The following is a 25,723-nucleotide window of genomic DNA, read 5'->3' on the forward strand; positions in this document are numbered from 1 at the left end:
TTACAATCTGAAGTCCAAGTTAAAATTAAATTGTGTGCCACACATACTGCCATTAGCATCATGTGGTAACTACTAACAGATGAGAGAATTTCCTCGTGCGCAAGGTTAATCGAAGGATGCGATGCAACGTGTAAATTTGACCCAGAAATACGAATACCTACTGCGACGTAAATTGAAAATCTGGATCCTTTGTAATCTATGCAGTGGCGCCACAATTGTTTTGTAAGTAGCGCAGTCGTGGTTGATTTTATTTATACAAGAACAGTACAGTACGTCTATGCACAACAGGTCAACCAACAAAGCCAAAACGGGGAAATGTCAAGTAATGAAAATCCGTAACGTTTTTGAATTACTGCAAGATAATTATTTCTATCACAATTTGAACCCATTCGGCCATTATTGTAGCGCATTTGTCACATATGTGAATTACAATGCTCAGGAGATGGGTATTAAAACTTTGGGCATCCTTATGTGTGTTATTGTAAACAATTTCAAGGGGTGGCCAAATGTGAAAATGCGTGAGGAGGGAGGATGGGGTGGGGGTCCACACCACACTAAACCAATTTTCCTTGCACTGGTTTTAATGCAAATATTTTAAGGATCCTCTGAGCTTCGGTAGTACGGACATATATATGTACGTATTTTTAGGCTGGCCCCGAACGAAAAATGTTAAAATAACCTTCATGGCCTTACTTTTTTCTACATAGGTAATGAGAATGAGACTAAGTAATAGCATTGATAGAATATGTATACAGGGTGGTGACTTGCGTAACGCATCACAGGGATTTCAATGTAAAATTCATAACATGCGATTATTGGCTCCCCAAATTACTTTAGAGCAAAAATGTACCTATTAAGGTTTTTTGTAGAAAAAAATTTTTTACACCAATCAACCGTATTAGTTTTCAATTTTTTCCATATAAAGACGGAAAGTTGGAAAAATAAAACCCGCATCTTTTTCAATAATTTGCGATGCCATGGAATTTTCTAAAACAAAAAGATATCCATTTATCAATTAACAGCAGTTCGAAATGGATTTTATGATCGACTACTGTCTTGCAGTTCATGGTGACTTATTCGAAAATTTATTGTAAATTGTTATATTAGGAAATCGTTTTTAGTAATTTGGTCTTTCTTTATGTTGAATTCGCTGTTCTAAGTATAATACTTTTTGATAGAATTTGATTTGTTTCATAGCAGACATTCCATGGCATGACGGATATTGGCGTACTATTTGTATTATAAAATTCCATGGCACCGCAGATTATTGAAAAAGATGCGGGTTTTATTTTACCAATTTTCCGTCTTTATATGAAAAAAATTGAAAACTAATACGGTTGATTGGCGTAAACAATTTGTTCCTACAAAAAACTTTAATACAGTGTTGTTCTAAAATAATTTGGGGAGCCAATAATCGCATTTTATAAATTTTACATTGAAATCCCTGTGATACGTTACGCAAGTCACCACCCTGTATACCATGGTAATAGGTAGTTTGACCCTAAAATACCCTCATAACAAATTAGTTAATATTAGGCATTGAATAACGAAATTCAATATAAAAGGTAGGTATAGGTACTTATTAATTTTATAAATATAATCAAAAACGGGCCTCCGGAGTGATGTAGGAGGAGAGTAGAAGAGCGGTAGCGATGTATAATGAATTAATGATATACGGTCCTGTGTTTGCCAAGGTACATAGGTACCTATAATTAACGGGCCCCCCTGCCTAAGTGTGGAGAATTTGACTTCGTCCACATCGGTACATCAAAAACCTTGGCAAGCATACGTCCAACCAGTCCTCAAAGTTTCTATTAGTTTTACAGGCACTTATCAGAGTCGCCTATCAGGCCTTTATACGTTTTGGTTAAAGGATCAGCTAAAAAGTTCTGGGAACGTCTCGAAAACCTTTAACCGCATGTCTCTCCGACAGCTCTTTAGTTTATTCTCAAAGATTTTTAAATTATTCAGGCCCGCAGAACGCATATCCCATACAAAAATTGTTCAATCAACTCCTAGAAATTTGTTACACTAAAAAACAGACCCAAACCTATACACTAGATCTCATTCCTTCCTAAGCGACTATACCACCTTTAGACAAGACTAGCGCAATACATTAATAAAGCTCTGAAGCGTCTTCTAAACTTTATCCAGAATATTATAGGTGCTTTCCATTATTGTAATGTAAAGCGTTTCACAGTTTTTTTGTCCATTTCCAGGTTCGCCTAGCTCGGGAAAAGACCGAAAACGTTGCCAATTATCGAGTACCTACTGAAATATACTTTGGATTTGATGTGCGAGTTCCTTTTTTTTCCTTTTCACTTTAAGAAGGCCCCGGACTCCGGCGCAAAAAGCAATAGCTTTAGAATTTTGCAGGTGTTTTCTACCACGTGTACTTTATCTGGCCTCCCCACAGTGTAGCGTTCTCAGAAAGTGACCTAAATTGCTATGAAAAAAATAGAAATCTGTGGAAAGAGCTTGAATAGATCCAAAAGTGTGCGGTACTTCTTTCTTACTCTTAACTGTTTCTCCCAATGCATACAGAAAATTTACGATCATTATGTAAAACTATGTTTTTATTATAGAAAACTATATTATATAATTACCACATGGAGCGAGTATACTTTTTTTCTGGATGTCGTAAAAAATACGCAAAAATGTTTAAAGTACCACAAAAACTTCAGTATAAGTACATGCAATAAACGAATTGTTATGAACCTTTTATTATTTTTAAATGGAAAAGGGCTATACTTTTATATGCATTTAAAGGGTACAGCTTGTGGGCCTTGCAAACAAAGTCAAACAAGCACACAAAAACATATGAAGTATTGCAAACATTACAGCCCCACAAATAGACGAATCGTTTAATGTTAAACTGAACTCCAAAGTTCAAACATATTCAACCTTCCACTTTCGAAGATGCCAGAAAAACTTGCCGATTCCGTTTTTATTTTTATTTTTTTGATTCCATTTAAACAGACACAAAAAATAAAAACCTTTTTCTCATTCGGAAAAATCATTATCATTCATCAACTTTATTTTTTTATATGGCCCGTAAAAAAAGTACACACTGTATTGAGTAACATCCTTTATTACGAATACAACGATACACAGCACACTGCACAAGTGCACACAACAACACAAAAGTTGGACTGTTGGTTTCAACAGAATGGTGCACCCGCGCACAACGCCCTACAATCGTGCTTAAGAGTTTTTAAATCAGTTATTATATGAACAGGAGGAATCTTTTTTTTGTTTTGTTGGCGCCTAGAATGAAGGCTGTATTTATATGTCGGTTGGTTCTGGCACCATGGCATCTCTGCTTGCTATTGCAAAAAATGGGGAGCCGCATTTTTCTGATAACGCGGGTGTTGCTCTCATGTGCAACGTGCTTTAATTTTAATGCCTGATGTATTCTCATATATGCACATAAAATCAATTGGCCCCGTTGTTCCTCAATCCTCGATGCCAAATCAATCCATCATAATTGATAATTTTGCCGCATTATAATTTGTCTAAATATTTTCCTACAACTATTTATTTTATTTTTTTAGCCCTTTTTTTGAGGCCTCTTCAGCTTGTGCTGAACATGCGATTATTGGCTCCCCAAATTATTTTAGAGCAAAAATGTATTAAGGTTTTTTGTAGAAAATTTTTTTACGTCAATCAATCGTATTAGTTTTCAATTTTTTGCATAATAAAGACGGAAAATTGGAAAAATAAAACCCCCATCTTTTTCAATAATTTGTGATGCCATGGAATTTTATAATATAAAAACTACGCCATTAATATCCGTCATACCATGAAATGTCTGCTAAAAACAAATCAAATTCTATGAAAAAGTATTATATTTAGAACAGCGAATTCAACATAAAGAAATACCAAATTACTAAAAACGGTTTCCTACTATAACGATTTACAATAAATGTTCGAATAAGTCACCATTAACTGCAAGGCAGTAACCAAGTCGATCATAAAATCCATTTCGAACTGCTGCTAATTGATAACTGGATATCTTTTTGTTTTAGAAAATTCCATCGCATATTATTGAAAAAGATGCGGGTTTTATTTTTCCAATTTTCCGTCTTTATACGAAAAAAATTGAAAACTAATACGGTTGATTGGCGTAAAAAAATTTTTTCTACAAAAAAACTTTAATACATTTCTGCTCTAAAATAATTTGGGGAGCCAATAATCACATGTTATGAATTTTACATTGAAATTCCTATGATGCGTTACGCAAGTCACCACCCTGTATACCTATCTTCTAGCAAAAAAAGGATTGACGTCGAGTTGCCTTTGGAAGTTCATTAAATACGATTTCCCATGTAAATAAAAATTCCAAAGGTGACTTGAAAGCCACTCTTTTTTGATCGCATTGCATGATCATTGTTTATATTCATTTATAAACAATGGTATGATCTTTGTTGTAAATTAACGACCAAGACTTATGAGTCAAGTTTTTTTTGGCTAGACATTATGTTATATCCCGAGGAATGGGAGCATAAATAAAGATTTTTGGCAACCTTTTCTAAATTTTTGGAAATGTGCGGTTAGCGTTAGAGCCAGGGGCGGACTGGGTACTTACGGGCCAGGTGGAATTGCATAGGTTACGGGCCATTAAAGTATTACTGTAATAATGAAGGTTGCCGGGGGGTGGGGGGTGGGGGAAGCTCTGCGGTGCACCACAAAAACATTTTTTGCTTCATTTTAAAAGTATTCCTTTCTCGAAAATCAATTACAACACAGTTTTTTTTTAATTGCAGGTGATAATTAAAAGTAACAAAATATACAATCCAAACGAGGCGCGTCGCCTATAATTGTGTTTCAGCACTTTCATGGTACGACAAAAAATGATAAATTCATTGTAAAACACTTAAATAAAAACAGAATTTTTTAATGAACAACCTAACATCAATCCCAATTAGAGAAACGTGTTAATAATTTATTAATAGTGCAAGAAACTAAATACAGCACATACTTATAAATTTCCAACGGGCCATTATGTCCTACAGGCCAGGTGGCAATCGCCACCCGCCTCCCCGGGCCAGTCCGCCCCTGGTTAGAGCCAACTGTTACCTGCCTTGTCCTAATTAATAGAGAACATTTGGCAACATGGCATAATTGACGCTCCTTCTAGAGCTGCGTATATGTTTGCTCATGGTGTCCTCGTTTATTACACGGAGTAGAAAACGACATCATCAAAACACGACGTTGGCGCTAAGCAATGGAATAGTAGAAGTGGTATAATCGCATCACAGTCACAAACCTCACGGTAGTAAACATTCATCAGTTGAGGGTTAGACTGTGATAGACAGTGAAAGGTAAAGCATGCGTGGTCTTGCAAGTGCAGTCGCAGTGCATTGCATGGCAAGAAGTTACATATAAGTGGTGTGATTTGAATCGATCGACAATTTTCCACATGAATTGTAGACTTGTGTTTAACGCGATTTTTTGTATGTAGTGCTGTTTTTTGGTGTGCAAATTTCTTGTTGGTGAGGCCAAACACAAAAGGGTCAAAAAAATACCTATATGCGTGTTCATTTATTTCCTTCCACATAACGATTTTGCTTTAATTTTCTTTGCTTAAAAAAGTGACCACGCATTAAAATGTTTAAATACCATCATGAAGAAATGCTTGCACAAAGGGCTTGCATGATTTCTATATCGAAAAAAAAATTACATTACCGTGAATATTTGCATTTTCACATTTCCAATTTTCCCTGTCTTGAGAATGAGAAAGGTAAATATCTTCTTTGACATTGTCATATTTACACACGTCAAATCGCAATTATTCGATCGTGGTATTTTTCAGATGACCACATCTGCCAAAATGCAGCGGTGGTTCTTCTTAGAGGATCCCGAAAATGCAGAGAAAAGACGCGTCCTGACTGAGGACGAGCTAGAGCAGCTTCAAAGGGACCAAGAGGCCGTAAAATACAGGCCATGGCTTTTTCGCGTTCGAGTGCCCGATTTAAAAAGTGGCGAAACTGTATGCGTTACGGGCAACGTAAAAAATTTGGGCGGGTGGGATCCGAATCGGTGTATTGCCTTGGATCAAGAAGAGGAGTCGGAAGTTTGGTCGAAAGTTATCAGCGTTCCGGACAAGCAGAAGGTCTATTACCGATATTGTATCTGCGTTGTTATCGAAAGTGGATTGCAAGTGATCGTTCGAAATTGGGAAGCAAACTTAGATGCGAGAATAATCGAAAGTCGGGGGTTGTCACCCATGAACAGCGACGAGCCTTGTTCCTATGGAGATTACAATAATATGTGCAGATCGGATCGAGGGTGGATCACCAAAGAAACCGTTGTGCAGTTTAAAATTTTTAACCCCCCTTCACTGTGGAGACCTCGTTATGTTAATCGACCGGTTTTCATTAAAATCACGCCTGTGAATTTGACACGTTACAGCCTCAACTCCCCAACAAGTATGGCCGAAGCTCTGGAAGAATCGGTGAGCACAGACAATGACTCTTTAGAGCGCCCTCGGTACGCATTCACTGAAGTTGCAAGCCTTTCCAAAGGTGACGATCGCTTCCAGCCCCAAGAGCAGTTCGGGAAAGAATTTAAGGGTGGGGACGGCTTAATTTTTCAATCGACTGTATTATTTCCTCACAATGTTGCATTTCTTATTGATATTTACGTATTCAGTTCACGAGCGGGCGATAATGAACCGCCCTATCATGCTGGTTTTAGTTACTTACTACCTAGCGCATTACAATCTTCTGTCGGAAGTTCTGTGTTGCCCGTCACAAGCACAAAGCATCGTCCTTTGGGACAGATTGAACTAGAGTACCTAGTCGTACGACCCGGCATGAATTTTAAATGCGATATGGAAGTATCCTACACAAGACATTGGAAAAATTCATGGTGTGGACTGGATGTGGGTCACCGAGGGTCGGGGTCTAGTTTCAAGATTGAACCAAAGAACTGCGCGGAGGTCCGAGAGAATACCTTGGCAAGTTTGAAGGTTGCAATTGAACATGGTGCCGATTTTGTTGAGTTCGATGTACAACTCAGTAAGGATTTGGTGCCGATTATTTATCACGATTTTCATGTATGTATTGCTATGAAAAGAAAAAAACAGTTAGAGGACAGTGACATGTTAGAGTTACCACTGAAGGATCTAACATTGGAACAACTTCGACTTCTGAAGGTAATTTTTTAAATATTTTATATTAGTAAATGTAAGTCTGTCTTTTGTGGTTGCTTAATGAAAAGGTATCATATAATTATGATTATACAACATACGGGAGAACATATCATGCAAAATACATCAAGAGCAAATTTTTCTTGTGGTTAGTTGCTGTACCATTCTAGCATAAAAGACAGCTTTGATAAAAAATAACAGTTGAAAACCTCTGACTGGTTAACCCTCAAGTGAAGTACTCACAATGTCAGTTCTAGACCATAATTTCCTAACCATTTCATTAACTACACAAAAAAAAATGTTTTTCCGAATTGACTAGACAGCTTACAGTCGTGTCTCTTTCGGTTATAGCCTCGGTTATAACTATGTTGTAGGTACCATTTTACTATTTAGGTTTTGTAAAAGATATGAGAGAAATTTAGGTTCGGGTGAAATTTCCTATTTTCAAGACAAATATACTTGATTCAATCAAAGAAGTATCAAAAACCTCATAGAAAGAAATCGAGATAAATTAAATCGTATACCAATCCATCCGATTCCATCTGGAAAACTTTCTTTTTAGTCATTTCTTACTGAAATGAGGGGGAGGGGGTGCGCCATCTTGCTGCATTCAGATATTATTTGTCGGTATATCATTATCAATTCATTGGGAAAAATGTAGCATATGTCCATCTTCAACTGTGTAGGACTCAGTGTAGGAATAGTTATCATTTAATTTAAGAAATCATCCAAGGGAATATCCCTTTGGTACTGCCGATAGGTTGACTTAATCTTGGGACATCAGCCATATTAGATGTGTCCACTCTATATTGTCCTGATTTCGGTCCTGATGGCTGTTGATTTTGACCCACATAAATTTCTAACTTTGATTGCTTCGATGTATAGAACATTTTGGCATCTATCAGTGAATATGAAGCCATACCGGTTGGGTTTTCGTGGTATGTAGACCTTGAAATTGCATCATCCTCTCACTTCTTCAATTGTTGTATACGAAGACATTATATACTGAATTCGCCAAAAAAATCTCTTAATGGCAGCTAATTTGTTAAACTTTTGCCTGTCTGTCCTTGTGAGTTTGTTGTCAAAGCGAATGTTTCTTAGAAAACTACGGATGGTTGCGCATCTACAGAGATTATTTATGAATGTACAGGGTGTCTCATTTTTACGGTGTCACTAAATAATTGATTTTTTAAATAGAACATCCTGTATATTTCGACTTGTTTCGATGTCATTTGTTAACCTCTCCATGGAAACCTATTCACTTTTTGTTTTTTCTCAACGTTGCAATCTTATTAATTTTTTCCGAATAATTCCCCATAAGCAAGCCTCACTTTTATGAAAAACCTTGACTTTGAAGTTAAGAAATACATTTGATTAATCTGTGCTAAAACCTCGTACTTTTTAGGTTATTCAATATTTTTTACAAAAGTACCAACCCATTGATTAATTACACACAGGAGTAGGCTGTGATAATAAAAAACAAAAGAATGCCAGAAAGTGATCAAGTGTCACAAATTAGATATTTGCTGCAGGTGTACTTTTCTATTTTGTAATAAAATAAGATTCATTGAGAAGGTGAATTTCGAAAAAGATTTCTTCTCTTAAAAAGTCGCCCACTTTTTGTTTCAAAATCCACTGTTGATGGAGGCTACACTATCATGGTTAACTTTTTCATGAAAATGTCCAAATGAGCGAATCTTGCCCTGTGCATTGGTATGTGGTCACTATACCACCCAACAGACACCTACATAGGTAGCGCAAATTGTACAATTTAGTTTTTTTATTTTTAAAATTTTCTCAGGGCACAACTGGGTTCCGACACAACAATAAAATCCTAACATTAACTTACAAATCCTACAGAGTTGAGGATCACAACCAAATTCTGTAAATTCCATTGAAAGCACTAGATACTCAAATTTTTAACTTGAAATAACATTCGGATTAACAGACAGAAAAATCTGCCACAGGAAAATAAAATTCCATCTGGATTTCAAATTGACACCTAATTAATTGATGAACATAAATTAGAAAATATTCTAACACACATCATAATCAAAAACAGAGAATCCTGTAAAAAAAATTTCAAGCTAACAGTGCCTTTTGAATATTGTACACCCCATTTGTCGGTCGATCTGAAAACAATTTAAGAGATCTGAAAAAGTACTCACAGTTCTGTTCATAATAATCTAAATAAACTGCCGGGGACAAAAATATGCGATGCTCGACAAAATATTTACTTTTAACACGAATTTGACAGATTCTTCTTAAAAAAAAATCATTTTTAATATTCCTGGCTTGAGGACAAAAAACAATTAAATGTATGACTGCTCGGAGTGTAAGTAATAAGAATTAAGTAAGTAATAAGTAATAGTACTTATCTTTTTCCACCATTTATACTACTCTTGACAGATGTCATTCCTGTACAAACATACCTTTGTGCATCGTAATCATATCGTAATATACAGTAATAAGACTCTTAAGTTAAAATAAGTAGTTATTATTACTTATTATTTATTTTAATTATTTATTATTAGTGAGCATAAATAGGCCTTTCATGTTCCCTTATTTATGCATTTCAAATTTATCATACAAACTCAAAATAAGAAACAGAATTAAATGAATTAAACAATTACTGACTAAATTTACAAAAAGAAACTAAAATTAAAATGACAATTCAATAAAGAACGTGTAAAAATATTGTGTCGTTTGGCAGTTGCACTATTAACAGTGATGCCAGTTCGCAAAAATTTTATGTAGGTATTTTTTGCAGGACTTAATACAGGGTGTTTAGAAATTCGAGCACACGGACTGTGGGATGGTGTTATACAACGAAAACTGAATAAAAAGTTCCTCTACCAGTTTTTGATCAGACCTGAACTTTTTTTTTCCGACGTGCTGAAACTTGTTTACTAGCAGATGGCGTACATTTTGAACAACTGTTGTAATTACGTACTCGTCATAATTAAAGTTTATTTTGAACCTTCTTTTGTTTTTAAAAATGTGTTATTATTAAGTTTAACCAGTGGCGCAGCGTAGGGGGGGGGGCGGAGATTTTTAAAACCGCGGTAGCTCGAAAAATAGCGGTCTGATGGAAAACTGGTAGAGGAACTGTTTGTTCAGTTTTTGTCGTATAACACCATCCCATAGTCCGTGTGCGCGAATTTCGAAACACCCTGTATATCTACGGTCGAATATGCACAAAATTACATTGTTCCTTATTGAAAATTCAGTCAACTGTTACTTCTTTGTGCGTTTCTCGGATGTCTACTTATCTAATTAGCTATGGCACGCTTGACGGAGTACGAGACGGAGTACCACCATGTATTTTTCTAGAACCGAATTTATTTCATTGTAAAAGAAATATCAAATCTTCTGTAATTATTACTTTACTTACACTATGCTTATAAACATAATGTGAAAGCATTGCCAAAATCAAATAGCTACATTAACATTTGACTTTAGTCTTAATTTAAATGTAACAAACTCCTGTCAATTACTAGAATCCAAAGAGGAAACAAAAGTTAAGACACTTGAGGAAGTTATGGTTACGACGATAGGATTACTTAATTGCATTCACACAAATTCCTCTCGTTGTTTTTAACCACATGATTGAATCAATTTGTCACTCCGAACAGCCCCTATAATTAAAAAATAGTCTTACTTGACGATTACTTTATTTATCTCTACTTCCTGGACAGTGATTTTCCTATGCTTACGACTGTATGAAATTGTATTAAATGGTGGCACATGTCTCGGATTATTAATTTTGGCGGATTTGTCACTTAAATTATCTGCGTTTTAAATCAAATATGCTGGGTGTATCAATGTAAGCGTTAATTAAGTACATTCCATAATTTATTAATGATAGGCAAACATTAATCCTACACAATTATCTGCTGATAAAATTTTGAATACATCTCTTAAGCTATTAGCTTAGTGCATATGTTTTGTTAAATAAGAGGTTAAATATTCGACGCTATGCTTCTGGTATCTCTTTCATCAGTAATTGATTAAAAATTGTTTCACCCTCGGTTTCACCTAATGTAATAATCTCCATTTGGTGATGTCTCTTAGTATATTAGCAGTGCAGTAGAAGAGGCCCAACCACAGAAAGCTATGGATATGGCGTAAGTCATTGTCCTGGAAGACTTTAGATTAACCATTAATCTATACTGGCAAAACACGCCGTTGATAATTTGCGATGTTAAAGCTTCTGCAAACAAACACACCTTTAAGTGACCCTGACTCTTTAGTTACCAGATAACCCTTTTACACATACCTTATCTTTATGGCACACATTACGAAGCACCACTTGTTTATGGGAAACAACACAAACTCGTTTCAAGGACAGTGTTTTTTAAAATTTGTTTTAGCTGTTTCCTTGAGCTGTCATCATCATGTCATAGCATACTTTAAGTCGTTTCATTTCCATTAGATATGTACCAGCTTCACATTTTTAAAACTAAGAGATTTACACGCGCCAAGACAGTCATCAGCTCGACATTTGGTCGCAGAGCAAAGACTTATGTTACTGTTATCTATTAACGTTACTAATATCATATCATACTATGTGAACAATATCCTTAATACATACTGTACCTGTTGGCCCATTCTATTGAACGAAGATTCAATTTGAGGAACACAGTAATTCAAGGGCAAAATTCCTCTTTTTATCGTCCTTGATTTTCATTTGCATCATACCAAATCTTCTCATAGAATTTCAAGACAGCGCCTGCAAGAGTATCTGCATTCAACGATTAGCTTACTTTGAGATCCACTCCTGTAGTAGGCAAAACTTAATTCTGTACCGGCAGAGGCAAATTTTTTTCCCATTTAACTAACATTGTAACTTGAAATGAGTTCAAGATCTTAGTACTGTGCATGTTAAATAAGTTACCACATACAGGGTGGGCCAATAGTGTGTGGACCGATCCTTGTGGGTTTATTAACATACATGTTTTAAGTTTGCTGTTTGGGCATGATGGGGAACCCTTAAGGCTACAAACCTAAATTATTTTCACTTTAATCGGAACCAATATACAGGGTGATTCATATCTAAGTTATTACCCGAGGAATCCAAATATGCAGTAACATACGGGGGTTCTATTAAAAAAATGTAACTTTGATATGTATATGGGTTCCAATTGAAGTGAAAATATTTTTGGTTTGTACACTTAAGGGTTCCCCACCATGCCCAAGCGGCGAACTTTAAAAATGCACGTTAATAAATCCACAAGGATCCGTCCACACACTATTGGCCCATCTTGTATAATCTCAAATAATCCTGCCTCTGAAAGTGCTGATAATTACACTTATAATTATCCTTGTTAGTGCGTTTTGTAAACATTTTATTCTGTCATCTACTTGGTGGCGACTTGATGGCGCCCTGATGTCGCTCTAGATCTCTAGAATATTTGCTACATAACTAATATTGCTGAATTTCCGCAATGTCTATATTCAATCGTTTTTCAATAATGCTTTTGTTCCTGTGCTGATGTCCGCAATACATTTCACTTATTAACACGTTAGCAGATTGCAGTGTTTTTTGCAAAATCACGCTTACCCAAAAAAGTTTTTTTGCATCGTGTATGAATAACGTGCTATCAGCGCTTAAAACGAAAATGAATGGCTCAATTAGTGGAAGTGTGATAGAGTCGATTTTTTCTTCTTGTCTCGCTTACATGGCATCGACCATAAACCGCATTCACTTTGTGCTTATACTAAAGATAGGGAGTTAGTCATCTCTTGTTGTTTTGCACTGTGGTTATCAAAATCGTTCTTCATCAATTTCGGTGGGAAAACGTCCAAACATATTGCCTCAATGCCCAAGACGTGCAGTTTGCACATTCTTGGTGATCATGTGCTGATATCACCCATTTAGTGCATGTGGTTTTTGCTATTTCATTACTACAATGTTTTATACTCGAGGCTAAAAAGGAAAAGTAACCTTATTTCTTTTTTTCCAGAAGTATTTTTTTCTTGTTTTGAGAGCAGTGCAATTCAATAATTAACATTATTCTCCCCTTGATATGGTTTTATCTTGGGATATATTAGATATTCAAACATATTATCAGCGGTCATTGTAAGTCTGCATAAACATTAGTAATTGTTCAAAGGTTCTATTTAATTACCAAGAACTTGAAACCGCACTGTAATATTACTTGACAAGATTTTGGAGATAAGTTAAATCAAACGATTTGCTCTTGTTTGTACAAATGTTATCTTCAATAACTCCTTTGGTGTATATTTGTTTGCATGTCTCCTACGATTAATTGAAACAGTGGAGAATCTCCATCTCTACTTATGATAAACAGATAATAGAGAAAATCAGATTTCAATAGAGGAGGAAGTTGCGCAACCGTTCTTTTGTTGTTTTAAATTGTGATGTTACAATCGAATGAAGTTGGTTGCGTATTTTCTCAAATAGTAACTACTGCTACTAATTCTAATACATGATCAATTAAAACATCGTTTACATTTCTGCCTTAGGTACTACTGTGGATAACTTAACCTTATCAGGGTTTGTTAAATATAATTCACCTTTAACATCCAGGAAATGCGATAATTAAAGGTGATCAGTGGAGTAAACCTCGTTATTGTGGTTTTTATAGAGAAAAGGTACGATTAAGACTGATGTCCTTTTAATTACAACGTCATGTAGGTATTATATCAATTTGTTAACAAACAAAAAAGGTGTTAATATATCTTGGAGCTTAGAACGAGATAAAGATAAAGAAATGCATATGTACAGCAAAAATAAATTCCTTTTGTATGTGTGCACCATTTCAAAACATATGGAACTTATTTATCAGTTTCAACACTAAAGCTTCTTAAATTCTGTTGAATAGTAAGAATATGGTGCTCTAACAAGAGTGCCGGTATAAAGATCTGAAGTTTCTTTGCATTGTTGATGCCACAATGCATCAATAGGTGGACAGACACTAATATTGTAGCAATTTTTGTCATAAGAACCAGATTATATTTATACAGGGTGCTTAATTTGAGCTGTTTCAAAAAGAATCCTGTAGTAGGGGGGACCAAAAGAAAAATGTTGTTTCAAATAATAAACCGAGAGTCGCAAATGTTTCGTTTGGAAAAGTCCCTTTTAATTTCCTTTTTGAGAACCATAAGACGTATTATAAAGGATGGCACATCTTTGGATATTGGGTGTATGCGCTTTCCGATTTTGTAAAATCCCTATCCCAAGATAGAGCGAGAAAAAAGTTCTCTTTTCGATGAAGTTTAGTATTTGGTGGTCGTTTATAATGGAAATAAGAAATTTGCAATTAGTTTTTTTAAAATTTAAAAAAAAAATCCAATTGCAATTCTTGGGCGGACAATGTAAACGCCCTCGATGGTCAACGACATTACAGGGAGAGACTTTCTGGTGGAGAACTATTTTTGGAAGATCATCGTCGTTTGGTGTCTACAAGATGTGCTCTTTGATCGCTTGGACGAGTTACCATTTGATTTCCGTTCATGATGGCGTCCTTCTTCAGTTCAAACGTGCTGTAATAAATCACTTCGACCGCACTTTCCTTAATAGATAGAGTGAGAGGAGTGATTCAGTAACATGGAGGTCTCTAGATCTTATGCCGTTAAACTTTTTTTGTGGGGACATCTTGTTATTGGCTGGTTACACTTATAGGGGCTGTGCTCCTAAAACAATCTAATTTCTACGGCACTGGTAAAAATGTAACTAACAATTAATCTTATGCAATGAAATAACTAATTCAACGGCTAGACAGTAATAAATATCTGTGTTTCAGGCTTAGGTACTTTGACTTAATTAATTGAACTTTGAGTTATTTACAGTAACAAATTAGCAATGCTCCGAAATGTACAAATGTCAAGAATGTACCCTTGTTAACTTAGGACAGCAAACAGAAACTTGAATTAATTGTCTTTAACCTTTTGACCAGTAGTCGTTTTCATTTGTTTCATAATGTTATTAGCACCTTGTATAAAGCAATTGAAAATTAAACAGGCGAATTAGTTGGAACAAAAGTAAAATTTAATTTGTCAAAATGAATTACAATTGCGTTAATTAATCTCTTTTGCCACTTAGCGCCACTAGGAGAATCTCATACCTTGCCTTGGTCAAGGATGGTCTGTTCGTGTTGCGGAAATTCGGTAGCCACAGACAAATCAGTTGAAGGAAACTGTCAACTCCAGGGATCTTACAAGGTAGACGGCCGTCGGTCACTGCCGAATAATCTAAAATAGAATTATGGTATACGGCAACGGCAGCACAATTTATCTTACGGTATCTACTAGCTACGGGAAAACTAAACAATGAAAACAATCCGCCTTTATAATTAATGGACGGAAAAGTATCAAAGCTTTACGATTTAATGGTATGGTTAAAAGTAAAAAATTAATAAAACAATGTCCGCTTTGCACAACGAAGCATTAGCCAAAGATGAAAGAAATCCCTTTTAAATCAAACGTTTTCCTTTTACAAAATTCCATAAGCGGAAAGGGATCGGCGGATTTTCCATATGGCTTGATGAACCAGTATGAAAGCGCTCGAAAATAAAACTTCTTTAATTAATTGCTCGGTTCTCTGTCTTCGTAAAAATCTGAAAAATGATGACTGGATCATTTTGATAATTTAGCGTGCTTCCAATGATACCAAACATAACCTAAAGACGAGGTTACTGCAACACATCTAATTAAGGCCGATTCGCAATATCGGATATGTCAAGGTTCGCTGCGTGTATTCCTTATTCACATTACCGGTCATATTATGGTCAGAACATGTTCATAAGAAATACTCTACAATAATTGACCACACTGTGGGCGGACCGTGATGTGACTAGTAATGTGAATCGTTCTTTAACTACAGCTAATTATGCATACTCAATTGGCCGCGTTGAAATACCAAAATTTGGTAGTCCAGTTAACATTCATTGTTACTTGGAATTTTCGAGTCAAAGCATAGGTCTGTGGTATGTATCGTACTACAGTGATCTTGCAAGTTTTTATAATAGTTTTTCACTTAACATTAGGAATATAAAATCGACTATCCATTGATTAAGGGAACGGAAATCACAAAATATTAATTTTCTATCTTCTAAGCTTTCGGATGCTGCAACATTAATTTAAATATCCCCACGGGAACGGCTACAAACGACACAATTAGGTAAGACTGCTTGTTTTCGTTTCTCTGCGGCTAAAACGACGCTACACATTAAAGCACTTTACTTTACCTTTTATTTCCAACTCTTAGAAGATGAAAAGTATGGAATCGCCTATTTGATTCCATCCATGTACCAGGTGTTCATTAAAGCTTGTAAAAATCATCTATGAAAACGGTGCTTTAAATTTTTACAAAATGTGTAAGGGCAGAGCCAGTATCCTATCCAAAGACCTTTAGATACGTCTTATGGTTCTTGAGACCAAAATTGGCACAGTGGAGTTGCGATAATTTACGATTCTTGGTTTATTTGAAAAATTTTTTTGAATTAGATTCCGTAAATTCCAATGGAAATACTATGTACATTTTTAAACAAATTAGAAATACCATTTGGGTACAACAAAGGAAAAATCTGACAACAAATGAATGGAATTGAACCTCAATCTTAAATTGGAAATCAAATTCATACATAATGCAATGACACTCTGAGATTACATAAATTTTTTCTTATACAAATACAAAAACCAACACAAATACAAAATCTTGTAATAAAAATTCTAAGGCGACATAAAGCCTTTTTGCGCACAACCCGTTCACAATCCAAATTAAGTTGGTCTGTCCAAGAAAACGCAATTACTGATGAAGCATCTTCACAAAAACTTAAAGTTTTTACAAATTCAATTTTTTTTGTTTGACACTTGTAATTAAATTTGACTGACCAGGTAAATACACCAATTTAAAACAACGGAACACTTTCATAAACTGGACGACATTATTTCGTTTCTTAAAAATCCTCGTAAAAATCGTTCCAACGGCGAAGAAAATTTGCTCGTATTTAAACTTAACGCATTAAAATGATTTACGCACGCTTTCAATATAACCCGACCGGCAGCGTACTTATCTTGCTCCATTTATTTAAGCATTCACCACATCCACTCCATTAATACCCATCGTTGTTATACGACGAAACCTAAACAGCCAACTCCGTTGCTAAATTGATCCCCATATGCATACGGTTATCATATCATTTAGACCTATACCGGTGTTTGCACACACACACATTAGTCCAGATAAAACTTTTTTCTTTTGTCGATTTTAAATGAAATGTTTCCTTATTTGTGCGTTCCCTGAATTTTTGACACTTATTAAATACAATAATAACCCTTAAATGACAGGGTTTCCCCTCATGTCCTAAAAAATAAATTAAAACATTGTACAGGATGTCTCGCCTGAAACCTCTAATGCTAAATCTAAATTACGTTTACAGCACGTAAATTTTCAACTACAGTGGTTCGCTCTCATCGTAGGCATTATTTCAACCTAGAGAAACGAGACCCCCCTGCAGTTTACACAACAATATTCATGCCGTAAATAAACACATTGAAAAAAACACTATATAAACGGTTAATCTCAGGTCACGTCAGGTTTTTTCTATCTACTATTTTTTCTATTTTGTGAAATAAAAATTTTACAATTTGGGAATATGAAGGCCGAACGACGAATGTAATTTATTATTATGTTTTGTATTTGAAACTATAGTAAATGTATTGTATTTAAATAATGTTCAAGTTAGATCTATTATTAACTTTTGTTGAAAATGAATAAATATTTATTCTAATTATGTGATTATTTATAATAAGTATTATTTTTTTAATTTTGAAGTAGAATGTAGATTTATGTACTTCCATTTCATCTTATCCATATTTTCTTCAATTTTCCAGCCAGTAAGTAGCATTAGGTTTGGTGTGTACCAGAATACCATTTGTGCATGTATGTAAACGTTTTTCCGGTTGTTTACTTTTAATTGTTTTCAAATTTTGGCATTGAGAACGTGAATGTTTTGAGTACATTCAAAGGTAGTAGTTTTCTGTGAAAATAAAAATGGACATTGTTTCAGAGGCAAGTAACAGCGCCTAGGAAAGGTGATCTATAAGAAGGTTATCTACAATACATGTTTAATTGTCTATATTTTGAAAAGCTTCTTTCAGCCATTTGGGATGATGGGTTAGGTTCTGAGATACATGTATTTTTATCTTTAATTATGCAATCCATAATTCCTATCTCGAACTGTTGGAGATAAATGTAACGAAACAAAGATTAAATATTTTTTGTGTTCTAAAAATAATCTGTAAAAACACGTTGGAGAATTAATTAACTGGAAAGTAGTAGACAAAATGTTAATTAATAATTGAATTTTGTACTTACAACTATCCCTCAACCAACATCTGATACTCCAAAATCAGGAAAATTATTGATAAAATGACCAATTACATAAATGTTGATTTGAAAGGATGACATTTATCGTGCTTTCAAGTTTTACATTTTTTACATTTGTATCTCTGAGGAGATGTAAATTTTAATTGGGAGTATAGTAAATGTGTATACAGAGTGGCAAACTGTGGAAAACTATGGAAGCCGTAACCATTCGTTTTATATTGAAAAACGTGTGAGATGAAAATTGTTTGATATTATATTATGCATGTTTTGACATACACTGATATTTTTTCGAATGACGTCATTTCAAGTTATGGCATGTTGAGCATATTTTTTAAATTGAACACCTGTATTCTTTTAGATTTTTATAATCCTCTAGACGGGGTGCTTCAAAATGGTATAGGGTTTTAACATTCTGAAGTTCTCACATTTCAAGATATTTTAGTTTTAATGTAATTAAATCAAAACATTGAGAAATGCGTATGTAAAACATAACTTGCAATGACGTCATTCGAAAAATATCCGTGTACGTCAAAACATGCATAATATAAAATCAAACAACTTTCATCTCACACTTTTTTCAATATAACGAATGGTTAAGGCTGTAGCTTGCCGATTCCATACTTTTCCGGCACTCCGTATATCAAAATGTGGAACATTCATTTCGTATCATGTGCACAAAGGTTCACTTCGATTTTATATTGAAAGATGCCAATAAATTACTGTTTCACTAATGTCATAGATTACGAAAAATGACGCACATTAATAATTGTATGATACCTGAGGGTTGAGGCATATTTTGGAAGCAAGCCTCATCTTCCATTCTGTTTGTATTGGCTAATTGCAGCTTCCGAAATATGTACATTTACTTTGATGGCAAATTGTTTGTGTAAATAATTAGTTTCGGTTAGTTTCTTTTAGATCGGGGCTGTATGCAGAGTTAATTTATTTTTGCTGTACATATTTCCGAGATATTTCCTTCAGAGGCTCACAAAGAATAATAAAACTGTAGAACAAGTTTAAATAAAATTGGGTTAACTAGAAGTAAATTTCCCTTTACAAATATGTCAGTTATAGTTTATTGATAACTACTAACAAAAAGCTTGTTACTCCTGTTTAAGTGCACTGGGCTACATTATTAGTTATTGGTGGTTGATTAATTCGATTCGTGTTCATTCAGAAATGTCTAACCACAGTAGATAAGTTATTCATCTATCAGAACCGTGTGTTGTAGTGGTATAATGTTGAACCACTCACCAAACGAAAGACTTTGTTGGTTTGTTATTTATAAATTGCTGACATCATTTGGTAGCTTTATTATGCAAGATATTTCGCATTTCTTATAAAACTTAACTTTGTTTCAGGTTTATCATTTGTCAGAAGGCAAGACTAAAAATCCGCGCTTTTTTGACGACGACTTGGAAGATCACCAACCGTTCCCGACTCTTCAACAGTTGCTAGAAGTACTAGATCCCCATGTTGGATTCAACGTTGAAATTAAATGGACGATGCAGTTGCACGACGGATCCTATGAATTGAAGGACCCTGTTGATATTAATACATACGTAGATACAATATTAGAGGTTGTGATAAAACACGCCGGCAACAGAAAGATAATTTTTTCGTCTTTTAACGCGGATGTGTGTACGATGCTGCGGTTGAAGCAGAACAAGTATCCCATAATATTCTTAACCGTCGGCCAATCTGTTAAATATCCGCAATATCACGATCCGCGCTGTTTTAGTATTGAAACTGCAGTTCATCACGCAGTCATGTCAGAATTATTGGGAATCAATGTTCATACCGAAGATATTTTGAGAGATCCTTCCCAAGTAAAGTTGGCCACCACCGCCGGTTTGATTATATTTTGTTGGGGAGATGAAAACGCTGATAAAGCCACGATAAAGTATTTAAAAGAATTAGGTTTGCATGGTATTATTTATGATAAAATCGATCAGTACTCAAGTAAGGAAGTTAAGGAGAGCATATTTTTGGTAGAAGCCAGGGAATCTCAGAAAGAGCTCATCAGATTAGCAGCTGTAGCTGCCGAACAACCGTCATCGCCACCGCCCATATTGAAAGAATGTATTTTAGATGTTGAAAAGGCGAGAGTAGGCCTTGAGAACGAATCAACAGCCACATCATTACAAAGTCTTGAGAGTATTATGCCCGAACAAAATCATGTAAATAACCATTAACTTAAATTGAATTTTTAGTTTAAAATTAATGAATGTGTACCTATTAAATAAATTTTCTATTGGTCTGTTAGTGAGTAGTAAGGGTTTTGGATTTAAAGAAAAAGGAAATGGTCTAACCATTTAGTAGTTACCAATTTTTACTTTTATCAGTTTGGAACAGTAAGCATTTTGAAAGGGCCACATACATTTTTCTGATATTGGGTATCTTAGATCTTTTCTAAACATAATATTTGATATGGGTTATATTCAAATACTATCAAATTCACTGTTCCGAAAATATACTTGTATTCCAGCATCCATACATTCATTGCAAACAGTTATTGGGTAAATGGTTGGATAATGTTGGTACATATAGGTATATAACTATTAATTTGTATTTCTTCAAAAAATATCTTAAGTTTTTGACATTCATACTTGCAGAGCATGTCATCTGTTGACTACACAATACCATTGTTTAAATTTTAAACAATGACAATACACATGTATTATGTATAGTTAGTATAAAAATTGAGAGAATTCTGCGTGTATGAAAGATCTTTTAGTTTGGTATATTGATTAGTGTTTGGTCCAATTCGATGTCACACTTTGCAAAAGATATAAAAAGAATACAAATCTGTGATAAGCTTTTGGATTGTTGTTTGACATTGAATGTACCTATGTAGAACTCTCTCCAGGAAAGATTGCCGGGCACAGCACACCTTGTGTCGACCTATAATCTATGTTTTTCTTTAAGATGCGAACGACTTTCGGAATAGGATCATGCCGATATTGAACGAAAAGTCTTTTTGTTCAACATTGACACGATAATATCCCGGAAGTCGCTCGCATCTTTAGAAAAACATAGATTGCAGATCGGGATCAAGTGTTCTGTGACCGGCAATCTTTCCTGGCGAGAGGTTTAAAAACATTTGTTCTTAATGTGCATTAATACAGGATTAAACAACAGAAATGTAATTCAAAATGATTGTTATTTTGGTGTGTAAAGTTAGTGTGCTGGTTACCAATAAGTACTAAGTATATATCGCAAAATATTACAAATTAATTTAGTTCAGATTCAACATATACTGCATAATGCTATGTGTATCATAGTATGCAATTTTACTCTTTGACTTCCCACACTGCATACTCAACATTTTAGGTAATAGCCCAAGAGCATACAACAGCTTTCAAAGTAACATGGAAACCCACTGAAGAGCATTGCTGGCTGATTTCTTGAGGACCTTGACTTGCACAATCATTTGATACGGATTTTTAATGTAATCCATTATAGTAAACAGATCATGATACAAAATGATGATATGCATGAGAAGTTAAAATGAAAACTCGTCATAGTAGCAGTAGAAAGGAGTTTCTTGAGCTTATTGCAAATAATGTAATATACCTATTCTTGGTATTATTTTTGTAGAATGTAATTACGAGCAAATAAATTATTTATTATAGTAACGAATAAGTACTTTTTTGATTTCAATTGAAAGTTGGTGGGTCAGACGGCGATTGCAAAATTAGAACAAATAAGTGTCGCCTACGTAAGCGGTAGAAGCCAACGACCCATATTTTATCAAAACACATGTCATTATAGTGTCCTTCCTACGTCGGCGACGTTTGAGTGAAGAGAATTTTGAAGGGGACTAAGCGATTTTTTCGCATTTGCCGCGCGAGAATCGCATCAGAATTCGGAAACGACTGATATATGTTACTTGCTTGTCTTGTAAATAGATATATGAATCTTTAAGTTAAATACCCAACGAATTTTATGTTAGGTTAGATAAAACTTCTTCTGGGGTGCCTATGCATTGTAATTAAAAGCGTGGAATAATATACCTACATTCGCTGGTTTTCCGCATCAGCTCTCCATATGATGAATGCACCTATTCTTTCTCTTGACACATTTTGTTTGTTGGTTTTCTTTATTTTTTTCCCTTCGAATGGTAGACATTCAAAAAATGTATTATTAACAGTAATAAGTACTTGGTCTACTTGTACTATGATTAGACAAAGCATATTCTTCAGCTCCAAAGTAAACAAAGGCTCTATGATAATCCCACGTTGGCCGGACGTATCTCTCTTGCGTCGCGTCGTCCGCTTGTTTCTCATCGCCCACGGAGGACGCTCTGGCCGCCCTGATCGCTCGCTCTCGTAGGACGGGGGGTAACATTACCGTTGAAAATCTATCCAAAGTATCCATTTACACGATATACGGACATAAGGGCTCTATGGAAATGGGCCGCAAGATTTTAGGACGCGGAAATTGGACCGCAAAGGGAATAGACCGCAGACATTGGGACGCGGACATTAGGACTCGAAAATTAGGACGCGGACAGTAGGATGCAGACATCGGGACGCAGACCTTGGGACGTCCAAAGGTCCACGTCCCAATGTCTGCGGTCCAATGTCCACGTCTTAATGTCTGCGGCCTAATGCCCGGTGCCGGGACATAAGCTATCAGGTATGGAAAAAGATTATTGCAGGTGCGACATATAATAAGCTATAAAGAAATCCAATAAGCATTATATTAGGGCGAGAACGACCCTACAACACAAAGACATACATTAAACGTCCACTGTATGTACATATGTGAACCTTCTGTACCAAACATACTCGTAGTATGTACGTGTATTACACAGAATTTGTACAATGGACGTCCGTTGTAGGTCCAAATGTGAACGATATGGACAGTTTACGTACTATACTATGGACCCATTCAAAGTAGGTACATTCCTTGCATGTACCTGTCGTTTTGTTGCATTGGATTAAATATAAAACATCGGCTACTTAGAATACGATATCTCAAAAACTGTTTAAAAAACCGGACTATAATAGAATAACAAAACAGTAACAAAAAATTCTTCCTTTCGTTTGGTTTTTTGAACCATTTCTTTTTTGAATCTGTCTTGGGAAATGTTTTTGAATGTCTGCATCCCAGCTTCTAAAAACAAAAATTGTATTAATGGTGCCCAGGTTAACACATTAATAATATGCTTTAATACTGGGTCATTACTGGGTAAAACCTAAACTTCTTATACTAAATACGACATTTATAAACTTGCCTTACGTTTTAAAAAATATCTATTATAATTATATATGTATACTTATTAGATATCACATATACGCTGTTGAGATAACACAATTCTTAAAGGAAAAAGAAACGTTAATCACGTACTGTCAACGAAACGTTAATCCATATATCTTTAGATAGGTATATGCGTTAATCACGTAAGTTAAGCATTTTGAAAAAATAAAGTACTAACGGGCGATCAAAAATGAGTTGCTGACGAGTCGCCTTTGGAAGTTTAAGCTAAGTACGATTTCTCATGTAAACAAAAATTCCAAAAATGACTCGACAGCAACTCATTTTTGATCGCATAGTATAATGTTATGGCACTACGCAGCCGCGTGTATAGGTGTATTCAAATTCATCCGTGCCTAGGGAATGCAATCCCGCAGTAAAATTTCAATCCCGGTATTTGCGGGATCGTTATATATCAATCCCACGCCATCTCGGTATTTGCGGGATCCCGCATATTGTTAAATGTATTGGGAAATAAGCAATTTTGTGTGGTTAACCGAATATTCTCGAACAAAACACATCGTATTTCGCGGAAAGGATGCGTCACATCCACTTTCATTTCTTATCGTCGGTGACCAATCTTTTATGACGGCTCCATGTTTATCTGGATTTCTAGAAAATTCACTACAATATTCCCATACATCAACCACTGTACTACTAAAGTTATTATAAACAATCGACGAATTCGACATAATATGAATACCGGTACATACGTTTAAATAGTTGCAAAATAAATCAAATTCGCACTCACTGCCTGTTCAGTGTTCAGTGTTCAAGAAAGTGAATACATACAAGTTAACGCGTAATTATGGCATAAACCGCAACAAGAAAAAAGTGCGAAATAATCTTAGATCATTATAGATCAAAATTATGGGTACTCTGTGATTAGATCATATATACATAGATTAATAGATATAGTCTTCCATTTGCTTTCAATAAGGAGGATTTGTGCCAACATACCTAACAAAGACAGAGATATATTTTACACCGTACGCAGAACAACGCACAGGCGCAGTAGCATCCAAATGTAAGCAGCGTGCACACGTGTCGGCGATATGGACACGGTCGGCGTAGTTTCCGTCGGTGAAGTGACCCTAGTCGCCGATATGGACCGTTAAAATATGCAACCTCTAGTACCTACAGGATTAAAGTTGCATGAATTATTTTTACATACAAATCCCCCTCCACCCTCGATATAAAAATCGACCGGTTTTTGGATTTTCGTTAATATTGCAGCGAACATTCCAGTATTTTCTATAGACAGCGAGGCGCCATGAAAGAAGAGTCATCGGCGATAAGGAACGAAGGCGGCTGTGACGAAATTCTTCCTAGAAATATTACGTGTTTGTGCGAGAATATTCTGAAACGAGCTTGAGAACGCGAGAACATTGTAGGGTGCTAAGGAGTAACATGAAGTAAAAACAGATAAGTGAAATGTAGGGGAAGCGAATGGATGGATCTACTTTGTCTGATATTTCGAAAAGATCATCTGAATACGATGAATAAGAATAGGTACATGGATATTTCTGATCTTCTGTGATTGACTGAAAGGGACTCGAGGATTAATTTTTGCAATTTAGAGATACGGACAGGGTTTTCCAACTCACGGGACCGCATTAGGGCACATATTTTTTTACATTCAAGCGTTTAGAAAATTTACGAACCATTTTTGTGTTTTCCAAGTAAAATAAGGGTTCATCAACACGAATCGTTCTTAGTTTTATTCTCGGTTTTATTTCTTTAAATTAGCGGTTTACCTTTACCCCATCTAGAATAAAACCACATGGACCACTCCCCCTACTAAGAGTTTGAGTCCTTTACAACTTTTTCGGGAAGAATAAAGCGATTCTTTGTTATTAAAATATATATTTTTTATTCAAAGATTAAACTGAAATCTTTAGACTGATGTAACTATTGTAACGTTAGGTAGGTACCTACATATACCATTACCT

General features: G+C 35.2%; 1 protein-coding gene across 5 annotated transcripts; it reads left to right on the forward strand.

Annotated features, from left to right (window-relative positions):
• The first annotated feature begins 53 nt into the window (after positions 1 to 53).
• LOC116171193 (glycerophosphocholine phosphodiesterase GPCPD1-like) lies at positions 54 to 22,150 on the forward strand. Of its 5 annotated transcripts, none has more exons than XM_031487888.1 (4): positions 54 to 222; positions 5,816 to 7,159; positions 19,871 to 20,689; positions 21,843 to 22,150. In XM_031487888.1, exons 1-4 carry the CDS (start codon positions 199 to 201, stop codon positions 21,918 to 21,920), a joined length of 2,265 nt encoding a protein of 754 aa, XP_031343748.1. In that variant the 5' UTR covers positions 54 to 198; the 3' UTR covers positions 21,921 to 22,150. The 5 variants fall into 5 exon arrangements, with proteins under 5 accessions (XP_031343748.1, XP_031343751.1, XP_031343750.1 ...); XM_031487891.1 differs by lacking the exon at positions 54 to 222 and adding an exon at positions 5,268 to 5,324; XM_031487890.1 differs by lacking the exon at positions 54 to 222 and adding an exon at positions 5,331 to 5,495.
• The last annotated feature ends 3,573 nt before the right edge of the window (positions 22,151 to 25,723 follow it).

Source organism: Photinus pyralis, unplaced genomic scaffold, assembly GCF_008802855.1.
Source record: "Photinus pyralis isolate 1611_PpyrPB1 unplaced genomic scaffold, Ppyr1.3 Ppyr1.4_LG5, whole genome shotgun sequence".
Classification (NCBI taxonomy): domain Eukaryota; kingdom Metazoa; phylum Arthropoda; class Insecta; order Coleoptera; family Lampyridae; genus Photinus; species Photinus pyralis.

What these genes read in the sequence shown, in the direction of transcription:
- LOC116171193 (XM_031487888.1), top strand. Translation starts at nt 199, where the DNA reads ATGCAGTGGCGCCACAATTGTTTT. An exon ending in AGTGGCGCCACAATTGTTTT is followed by an intron (nt 223 to 5,815) that starts GTAAGTAGCGCA and finishes GGTATTTTTCAG; the next exon opens with ATGACCACATCTGCCAAAAT. An exon ending in TTATGCCCGAACAAAATCAT is followed by an intron (nt 20,690 to 21,842) that starts GTAAATAACCAT and finishes TCAACATTTTAG; the next exon opens with GTAATAGCCCAAGAGCATAC.